Genomic DNA, 11080 nt, shown 5'->3' with positions numbered 1-11080 from the left:
TGGAAACAAGCAATAAAAAATGGTCCAGGAAACAACATGCATCAGGATAGCAAGTGGGGGGGGGGGGGTGAGAGGTAGGCCTTTGCCTTCAGGATCCCGCTGCTGACAGCATTTCTGTCAAATAAATACAGCATCAAATTCTATTTAAGCAGAAGCTCATATAGCTAAGATGGTTCACAATTGGAGCAATTAACAGCAATTTTTTTTGGGGGGGGAGGCAGTGTGAAAAAGTCAAGATGGTGGCCATAGCCATGCAATTGAAGCTCCATGGGTAAAAAGGGCAGGACTTGGATCACGTGGTTGGGGGTCATTATCACTTTTTTGACCTGTTTCTATGGACGCCCCTGCCAGCAATTCTGTTTTTGCTCTCTTCCACAAATAAAGATCAACATATAATGTTAATAAATCAGGATTCAGCAACAGTGCTTGCAACGTCTCTGTTTTGCATTTACAGATGCCACTCCTATCAAAATACAATTAAAAAAAAGTCCAGATCTGTATCAGGTATAATTTATAATTAAACCTGCTCACTCTTCTCTGTTATGTGTTTCATGAGTATGTGTGGAACAAACACTAGTTTGGTACTCCCCCCAGACTGCTGTTCAAATTCATCAAAAGTTACTTCTCTCACTTTGTCATTTTGGAAAAAGGAACTAAGCAAACAGGTGAAATTGGAACCACTACCACTTCTGCACATGAGTAGTAATGCAAAGGAGGGTTATAAATAGGCCCGTCTCCTTTAAGCAGTGCTAGGTGAGCCAAGGGGCTGATTTAGAACAGACTCTATCAAAATCAAGGCTGGCTTGGGTCTCCCCTTCTCAGGAAATCTTGCTCAATTTTCCAGAAATGTGTACTTTTACCAGTTAAAACAGATGATCTTTCCAAACATGGCACAGGGAAAACAATACTTTGCTTCCATCAGAAGCTAGGATGAAAAGTAAACTGCTAAGTCTAAGAGAAACCAGATCCTCTTAAATGGAAATTTCTCCCCTTGGGGGCAAGGTCCTTTCTGAATGCCTCATGCTGGCTAGGGAATTCTGGGAGTCCACACCAGAATTAAAATTGCCAAGTTTGAAAAACACTGTTCTATAGCCTCACTGGGACTGCTGCATCACAACAATCAAATCACTAAATGTTTTTCAGGAACATAAATTCTTCACCATACCCTGTAGTCCCCAAGTTGTTTCTGTAATTCTGCCTGATGATCATCTTCTACATCTTTGCCCTGGTGTTTTTCCAACAGAGGCAAGAAATGCCGGAGAGCGGAAGTACAGTATCTGTTCCAACGCGTCAAGTGGCTTGGCCGCCATTCCATGATTTTTTCTTTCAATATCTTCTCAAGCCTGCGTTTATAATTTTTTTTAAAAAAGTTAAATCTGTATTTGAAATTCTGAGGGTTCTCTGCAAGTGTCATTTCACTTGATGCAGAACATTAATTCAAGGGTGAGCTGCTGGGAGTTGTTTTCAATTGGAGTGCCATATTTGCCTTGGTAAACCAACAGCTATATAAATTACATCAGAAATGTGATTTCTGACTTCTGTATATAAAACATGTTTGTTTACAAAAAGGTACTGAGAAGACTACAGTTCAAATTCCTAACTACCAGCTAGTTTTGAAATGTAACATAAACTCCACATCTTAGTCAGTTAGTTACTTAGTCACATCTTATTCAAAAGCAACATCTGAAGTCAGTTAATTTTTGTAATGTAAAAAAAAATGTAACACCAGTATTTGTCACTTCAGCCTAGGGAACTAGGTGATGAAAGGACTCAAAATCAGTCTTCTGACATAGCTGTGTTTTCTGCATGAAAAGGGTTAAGGAGAAACTAAATTACCATTAAATCAAGACCAGTTGGGAAAAGATGGCATCTGTTATTCCCAATTCTCCATTAAGTAGGACAGCATGTCACTGGTGGGAATATCATTAAGCAAACTGGTGCAGATGGCATAATATGACATAAACACAATGGGACTTCTGTGCCTTGCCTCCAAAGGGACACTGAGGTCCACTAAACTGAGTTCCAGTGTACCTATACAAGAAAGGGGTCAATGATTTGCTACATCTTTGCTTTCTTTAGAAAATTACAAGGGAGAATTATAACCAAAACCAACTAACTTCAGATTATGAGGGCTGAATGAAAAGTAATGCCTCCACCGCCATAACTTTAGTTTAAATAGGAATATTGTCATAAAAGCAACAGGAAAATAATTTTGAAGTGAGTTTTGGTACCACTATTTACATCTCCGTACAATCACCACCATTCACTACGTACTTATGCCAACAAGGGACAAGCTTAACGCCATCACGAAATAGGTACACTCACTGCCCTTTCTCACAGCAACTTCCCACCAACTGAAGTGAAAGAACAGATGCTAAAGGATGTGTCAGAGCACATCAGTACTGCCAGCTGTTGGTAATCTCTAACACTGGAGACCATTATACTTCTCAGCCCTTGAATATTATGGTGAATGCCAAATTACCTGCTCTGTAAGTGTAGTGCAGCTGCCTTGTCTGCGTTTTGGTAGAAAAGTTCTTCGGGCTAATGAAATAAGAAACACGAGTAATTTAGCATTTGACAAATTCACTTTAATACTGTAGCAATTTAAATTCAACTGTACTTCTATTCTTTCAAGACCTGAGGTGATAAACATGTCATAAGAAAAATGATATTAACATCGTTTTGACTAAGTGAATGTCACTAATACAGTTCATGCATTTGTTGCTTCGTTGTTTTATATGATAAATCACACTGCACATGGTTTCATAATAAATTGTTGTTTTTTGAATACCAAAGTATTCTGGAGCAACAGGGCTCAGTTTCTTTTGGACGCACAACCTGGAAATTCATGCAAACATACACAAACAGAACCCAGTGGGAACAAACAGGCCCAAGCAGAACAGACTCCAAATCTTTGAAGCCCTTTGGATCTCTTCAGTTTTCAGGACAATCAAATTATACATTTAGCTTCAAACTGTTTTCCTTCCCCTTGCATGACATCAGGTGCAAATAACTTTTTCCCAGTTTGGGAAGTGGGTGGCGGTGAAGGAGGCATGCTTGTCTGACTGAGAATCTGAAAATCTCTGCAGCATTTGCACTGGAGTTGATTCTCCTTTTCCCTTCTCCTTTTACCTTGGCGTCAATGTTGAGTTCTAGAGAATACATGGATAGGCCTTTGCAGTGCTCTTGGCAAGACTTCCTGAACTGGTTTGCCCTTGCCTTCCTCCTAGTTCTGAGCAGGAGCGACTAGCTCGGGTTACCCGGCTGGCTTTGTGCCTGAGGCAGGACTAGAATTCAAGTTTCCTCACTCCTAGTCCAGACCAAACTGGCTGTCACTGGCTTCCACAGTTGCAAGCTAACCAGATGGAAGAACATCTCACTAGGTACCGAAAAGGCCTAAACTTTATGATGGGCAGCTCTATCTATCTATCTATCTATCTATCTATCTATCTATCTATCTATCTATCTATCTATCTATCTATCTATCCATCCATCCATCCATCCATCCATCCATCCATCCATCCACATGTGAAAATGTGTTTCTAGAGACTAAATTGACACTTTTGTTGCAGAAAGGGACCTTTTACCTTTGTCACAATGAAATTTTTATTAAGTATATCTAAGCTGCTACTTAGACAGCCAATATGGTGTGGCAGTTAAAGGCACCAGGCTAGAAACAGGGAGATTGTGAGTTGTACTCCCACATGAAGCACAAACCTAACTGGGTGACCTAGGAAGAAAAAGGCAAGGGCAAACTTCCAGTTCAGGAAGTCTTGCCAAGAGCACTGCAAAGGCCTATCCATGTATTCTCTAGAACTCAACATTGACACCAAGGTAAAAGGAGAAGGGAAAAGGAGAATCAACTCCAGTGCAAATGCTGCAGAGATTTTCAGATTCTCAGTCAGACATGCATGCCTCCTTCACCGCCACCCACTTCCCAAACTCAAAAAAATGCTGCCAAGAAAACTGCAGGAACCTCACTATATAGTCACCAGGAGTCAGGGTTGACTCAAAAAACAATTTAGAGGGCACCAAGGTGGAGAATGAATGGATCAAATGAAAACATTTAACTTGAGGTGGGTGGGGACAGGAATGGATTAAAGAGAATGAGAGCCAGTTTTATGCAATGGTTAAGGCACCAGGCTGCAAACTGGGAGACCATGAGTTCTAGTCCCATCTTAGACATGAAGCCAGCTGGGCGACCTTGGGCCAGTCCCTCTCTCAGCCCTGGGAAGAAGGCTTCCAGAACCGTTGCCAAGAAAACTGCAGGGCCTAGTCTAATAGAGCTACTAATGTAGTAGTTTAGTAGAGCTACTACGTAACCACTTAGAGTAATAAGAACTCTGCAGCTAAACCCTGAAATTCCATCCTTGCAAATGGCACTATAAACAACACAATAAGGAAAACAAACAATATTTACTAAGGATACTAAAACCATTCATTTCTATGATCACCTTTAAGCAATTTCAGATACGGGCAGTCCTCACTTAATGACTGCAATTGGGACCAGCAACTTGCTAAGTGAAAGATCACGTGACCGCGTCCAACTTACAACAACAGTTCTGCTGTGATCATTAAGCAAATCACCAGTGATAGTTAAGCATGATGTCATGTAACTGCAACTTGCGACCTCCTGCCAGCTCCCCCACTGACTTTGCTTGTGGGAAGCTGGCAGGGAAGGTTGTAAATGTGACCATAGAACGCTGCAACCGTTGTGAATGCACGTTGGTTGCCAAGCGGCCAAATGGTGATCATGTGATCACCGGGTGCTGTGACGGCAGCAACTTTGAGGACCAGTTTAAATCTCCTTTTTCAGCACCGCAATAACTTCAAACAGTTGCTGAACAACCAGTCAGTAAGTGAGGACTGCTGTACAATGGAAAGACAACTATTATTATTTCCATGCTGTAATACAGAAAGACAGGGTGGTGCAGTGGTGAAGGGACTGGACTAGGAGTGGGGAAACCCAGGTTCAGGTTCACCTCTGCCATGAAAACCTAATGGATGTCTTCAGCCCAATCATTCTCAAAGCCTGACCCACCTTACAGGATTGTTATTAAGGGGATAAAATTAAGGGATGCCCCCACACACATATAATCTGCCCTGAACTCCTAAAAAAAATGCAAGGTACTTCTCTTAGTAATCATAGTTCTCATAATATCAGAATAAAAACTTTACCTGCACACTGGAGAGCCCAGGGAATGGTAAACGTCTAGAAAAGAAAGGTTTCCAAAATTTGGGTTTGCTGACATCAAAGTTTATTCTTAGCGGGGAATCATACTGTTGAATATTAAACCAAACCTAAGAGGAAAAAGCTTAAGTATTATCTTTGTTATACAGTAATTCAGGACTAATTGGTCTGGAGTGGATCCACAAAGTTATGTAGCCTTCTTTACCTTCACTCAGGCAGGGGTGATATGGAGGGTCTTTTTAAACATTATCTTGTACTTCCTGACTTTAATCTGAAACTCTGACACGGTGGCAGGATATGGCTGATAAGGGGAAACAATTCAGTTGAGATCCAGAGGCATTCTGAAGCTCTTCAGATCCAAGCCTAAACGTATCACCACCCGCTGCAGTCCCACCATAAAAGGATCTGGTAGAGGACATCATGTCTTGAGAAAATGATGCAAATCATGAAATTTGCTTGTACCTGCTGCATTTGCAGGCGTCATGATGCCACCTGCCCTCATTTTGCACACCTGCTCAGCTGATCCCCAATCTTGAACAGTCAACCACAGTGCTTGCCTCTCCTTTGAACTGGCTCACTTGGAACGCAATTGGTACCACCCTACCAGGATGGGGGAAAGAAGGCACCTGCTCTTCATATGGCTGTAAACAAATTTTATGCCAGGTGGAGCCAGACTGACAAGCTCAGCATGCACTGGATGCAAGCTCTTACACAAGACTGTCAAGAATCTGCTTGGCAAGAACGGCCAAGAAATTCTGCAGAGAACATCTTTTGCGTGCAGATTAAATTCCAAGTGTCCCCAGCTACAAAGCACATCTCCTGGTGCAGGACAGAAAGGAAACCTATGTTCAGGTGAACCACCTGGTAGTGAGCCCATGTGGCTGGCGGGAACTGCTCAGCTGTGCAAGCATGGCAGCTAGGGAGTGTGCTTCACTTACGTTGTCTCCAGAAATCAAGCAGCTGACACTTTTCAATGGACAGAAAGCATCATATTGTCCATAAAAATGGCCATGGCTTGGATTCCAAATCACATACTGGTTTTGTTCCCAAGTTAGCACATATGCTGTTGGTCCCTGGTGGGAAAAATGAAGTTATTTACAATTTTACAATATCCCCTTTTGCTGCTAGCCTAGCAGTACTTAAGATCCAAATTCTGAATGAGCCAAAGCGGAGAAAAGATCAGGCTCCTTCACGTGATAAATCCAGCCATTTCCATGTAAACTGAACCACTCTAATGAGTCAGCGGAAGAACATAATAAAAATCCAGTTCAGCAGAAGATTTTCTTGTGGAAACCCTGGGACAACCCACTCACTGTACAGGAGACAACCTCAGAACCAGAGTTTTTGGTTGCTTCTAAAATTAGTTTGGGCTATTACTGGTGAAGTAGCATCTTTTCTCAAGTAAGTGAAGTTCATTTAAATGCAAAACAGCCTTACCTCCGGAATAGCATTCCCAATTAGAAGCCAGGCCTTTTTGCCAAGAGCAAGAAAATAGTTACACAACAGCACAGCATGTTCTTCTTCATCTCCAGCCAAAAGATCAAGGAACTGCTAACAAATGTAAGCAAACAAATGATGCTGTTAAAGACTATTTTGTATCCCTGAATATTTTGGCTTAATTTAAATTCCAGTTAAGGAGGTAGAATTATGAAAGGACAGCAATAAACTGCTACTACTCCAACCTCCAGAGGCCACTGTGTGGCTGTGTGATGGAAACAGCCACATCTTGCTTTCATTTAGAGCGGTTCCACTTAGGAACTATACAGTCAGAAAGTAAATATTCTTAACAAATGCATAACTTCCCTTTATATAAGCAGTTAGCATGCTGCAGTGTGATGTATGAAGGGACATGATTAAGGAAGAACATGGATTTCTAGATCAAATTGAATCACTGAAATTGAAAGCGGATGGTGCCTGAACTAAGCCTTTGATCTGATTTCAATTTCCATGGATCCTAAAAGGTCACATTATGCAGCAATTCAGTTTTTCCACCCTCCCCAAAGCTGGTCTTTGTAATCCAATACATAACAGCATTACAGTGTTAATGCCAACAGACCTCACAACCCTAAGTTTAATTATTACACACACACACTCCATTGTTTTGGCATAAATGATTACAAAAAGACATTCCTTTGATAATAGATACATAGTTGTAGACATTTTCAGGTTTTTAACTTACATCAGAGGTACTCCATAAATCACAAATTCCAGCAAATGATACCGTATCGGGTAAGAAAGGAATCAGGGCTACATATCGGGCGACTAATTCCTATGTACAAAAAAGAGAAAGCAAAGCCCTCTCATTAGCCTGGGGCTGAAGGTGCTAATGCAAGACTTTATCCTCTCCTCAGGAATGGTTGTTCTGTCTTGGTTTCTCCTGGGCCTGCTGCAAACTAGTTCGGGCTTCTTCCTGACTGGTCCAAAATAATTCATTTTGGCTGCACCAACTCAGGTTAGTCTTTTTAGGCTGTCTGCTTCACCTCTCAGAAGGCCATTAAGCAGGCCCGCTGGTGTTTAATGTGAGCAAAACAAATAAAAAGAATTAAATCTTGCTTTGCATATTACAAACATTAGTGTTTCCCCACAGAATACAAACACGTACAGAGGTTTCTTGTGGACTGTCTGGATGAACTTGTAGGAGCTCTTCTGGGGGGTTTAGGGCTTTGATGAATCTCGTAACAAAGACTGTTTTTCCACTGATGTCAATTACTGTGGTCAGGCATTGGCGATTTGGAAACTTCAGGGCACATTCAACTTGGTATCTTTCAGCTGCTTGAAGAAGGTTCTCATCTTCCTGAGTGTCAAGCTTGAAGAAAAAAATCCAAGTTTGTTTTATTAAAATGTTTCAACTAATGCATAAGACATAAATAGCTAAAGTGATCAATGCCCCAGACCAGTCCTGTCATAATTATTGTAATGCTTTGGATAAAAATGCTACACTCATTTCTTGTTATGGATGGAACAGAGGCGCTAGGAGGATAGTCAAAGGGGTGCTTTGATTCAATGACACTTCAGTCAATGTTTTAAACCTGATTCATTTGCCCTTTCATAGTGCTTTGTGTGATTTGAATTTTATTCCAAAAGGAGCTCATTGGAGGGCAAAGTCAGCACCTGTCCGGGACTCTTTAAACCAGCTGCTTCTTTTAATGGAATTGCATAGCTGTCCTGTACCAAATGCCAGGGACCTTGTCTTAAGTGAGAGACATTTTTCACAAAGTTAGTGAGAGGTGGAAAGCTGAAACACACACTCCCAACTGTAAGTCACTGCCAAATAAACACACAGATATGACTCTTCTATATATCTGATTCAGAATACCTTTCCCTCTTTATTTCACTCTTTCACTTGTTGCATCTCTTCAACTTCTCATTTCTCTTTTGATTCACCTTCCCCCTTCCCTTTTTCTCTTTTCTAGAAGTTCTGGAGAACAGTGTGGTAATATAGTAGTAGTAGTAGTAGTAGTAGTAGTAGTAGTAGTAGTAACAGTAATAGTGAAGCTGTGGAGATATCAGTATATTTTATCTCTACAGTATATTACAGTAAATCATCACAATTCCCTGCTCTGTCTAACTACCACCCAGTTCCAGCACCTTGGAAGTACAGTGTGTCCTGGGAATTTTTGATGGTTCCTACATCTTGCAAAAAGTACTGTGCTATACATTACTGTTATTAAAACAGCCACACATACATTTTGTGCTATATAAAACACTATTTTTTTAAGTGTACAGGGAAACAAATGCATGTCAAACATAAAAAGTTCTAATCAAGCCCTGCCATTTTTTTAAAAAAAGTACATTTAAACATCCTTTACCTTCTTCAACATTTCATTCATCTACACAGATGCAGGAAGGCCAGCAAAGAAGAGAGACAAAGATATGAATAACACAATGCGACTGCGTAGAATAATGTGAACGAATATAAAAAATAAGCAGCTAAAAAAACATGGGCAATGTTTCACTATTTAATGAGTGTTTTTACAGAAGTGAAAAGGGATTGTGATTATTAGGAAAACAATGGGCTTTCCATCAAGACATCAACATGGAAAGGAGAATCTGCCCTTCTCTGAAACTAGATGACTGAACTCACTCTCAAAGGAAGAGAGTTTCCTAATCTTTGTTTCAAAGAAGTCCTTCAAATTTCTGAAATTTCTGAAATCAAAGCATTATCAGGACTCTGTAATGATAATTGGACCTGGATGAGGACATTCAAGGAACAAGTTCTCATTAAAAAAATGTGTTAAAAAAAAGAGTTAAGGTTAATAGCACAAGAATTCCAACAGGTACTTTTGCTTCCAATGGGAATGATGATAGACAGACAGGCAATTCAAAATAGTTAGCTTTGACTTGCTTTTTCCCAAACTTATCAAGAAAGTACACGGAAGGAGAGTTTGTCTCCCAGGAGAAGTGTACTGAATGTCCTTCCCAAAACAGGGCCTTGTCCTCCTCCCTGCCAGCAGTGTGGACCTTGGGCTTACAAAAGTGCTGCATCACTGCTCCCAAATCCCCAACTTTATCCCCATCTTCCCATTTTATGGTTCAGCATCTATAGCTGCCATGCAAGTTTCTTACTTTGGTTCTCTCTCAGTGACTTAATATTTATCCTTAGATAACACTATCTAACTAATAGTTTGCTAGGGATGGCTTCAGGATGAGCTGTCCTTAGCAAACTATTAGGACCACATGAAAGCCCTACAGATGTCTCCCAGGGATGCATTAGTGCTGAGGGAACTGTGCTTCTCCATAGCCCTTTAATCCTATAACCTGCCAAAATTAGGTGCACTATGTTTCTGAATTGCATTTTGTTCTCTTTTATTCCTTATTGTATTTCCTTCCACCAGTTTGGTAACTTCTCCACTATCAAAATTAAGTTTTGTATTAATTAAGTAAAATCCTTGGAGTAGTGAACCTTTCTTTTTCTTTTTATGCTTATATACTTGAAATATTACATAAGTATGTGCATGTTCATCCAAGCATTCAAAGAAATTTATAATAACCATGAATACTAAGGGTCAAGACTGAGCAATGGCCCAATTTTGTAAGTTTGCCTACATCCTTGAGAAGCCTTTTAAGCCTCTGTAAACAAAGTGGAGAGGAAACAAATACATTTCCTTGTCTTGCAGGATTTACCTTTCCCAGAATTCTGATGTAATAATTCAGAAGCAAAGACTGTCTAGCAATCATGCTGTAACAGTACTGATAATTATTCCATAACAGTCTTTCTAAAATAGTGGCAGCTGCAGTAAATTACTGTAAAAAATAGAACCGCAAAATTATTCTGCACCAATTTGTCTGACCACATATATTATTCATTATTAGTAACTGATCAACAGAAACTGAAAAGGTGGTTGAGCATAAATAAATGCAACCTTTGCCCGTGATTATATATGGTACAACAGTGATGAAATTCTAAAACAGAAATGTCTTGAATCTATTGCTGTGCCTTGTTTCACAAATACTTGTAAGAAGGTAACTCCTGTTTAAATAACCAAAGAAACTCACCGGTGATATGGGTATTGATACTGGAACACCTGGTGATGCAACAGTTCTTTTCCCTAACATAAACTCCCTCCTAAATGTTCAAATTATGATCAGAAATAAAACTTGTACAGGTTTACCCGTTCTTGAACTGATTCTCCAGGAACAAGTTGGGGTTCAATTGTAATGAACAAGGAGAGGTAGGAGCCATCACTCAGGCTTCGTGTGGAATCATATCCTCTGTCAATTCCCAGGTTTTTCCCTTTGTTATAGCCAAGAAGAACAGGAGGGGTATCTATCTTAAATGTGCCATCAATCTAGATGAAGAGAAACAAATGGTCTTTAATAAAAATTAAGCATGAATGATCAAGAGGACAGCAATAACTTACTTACATGCATGTTTGTGTGTAAAAATGC

General features: G+C 40.2%; 1 protein-coding gene across 6 annotated transcripts in view; it reads right to left on the bottom strand.

The window, feature by feature from the left end:
* Positions 1 to 11080, bottom strand: part of CC2D2A (coiled-coil and C2 domain containing 2A) — a 62359-nt gene that overhangs the window by 1927 nt on the left and 49352 nt on the right. For 4 of the 6 annotated variants that reach the window (XM_088131526.1, XM_088131527.1, XM_088131529.1 and 1 more), the window contains 8 exons: positions 10804 to 10980; positions 7794 to 7997; positions 7371 to 7460; positions 6629 to 6742; positions 6130 to 6264; positions 5179 to 5301; positions 2483 to 2541; positions 1166 to 1343 (listed from right to left, as the gene is read on the bottom strand). In XM_088131526.1, the coding sequence (XP_087987652.1) occupies positions 1166 to 1343; positions 2483 to 2541; positions 5179 to 5301; positions 6130 to 6264; positions 6629 to 6742; positions 7371 to 7460; positions 7794 to 7997; positions 10804 to 10980 (1080 nt within the window). Of the gene's footprint in view, positions 1 to 1165; positions 1344 to 2419; positions 2542 to 5178; positions 5302 to 6129; positions 6265 to 6628; positions 6743 to 7370; positions 7461 to 7793; positions 7998 to 10803; positions 10981 to 11080 lie in introns of those variants that run through there. The other 2 variants (XM_088131531.1, XM_088131530.1) reach the window with 2 other exon arrangements.

Source organism: Python bivittatus, unplaced genomic scaffold (genome assembly GCF_059951505.1).
Source record: "Python bivittatus isolate LINGU-HERP-01145 unplaced genomic scaffold, Pbiv_v1 ctg000960_np1212, whole genome shotgun sequence".
In the NCBI taxonomy this organism is placed as follows: Eukaryota; Metazoa; Chordata; class Lepidosauria; order Squamata; family Pythonidae; genus Python; species Python bivittatus.
This window is presented reverse-complemented; position numbering and strand designations above follow the sequence as displayed.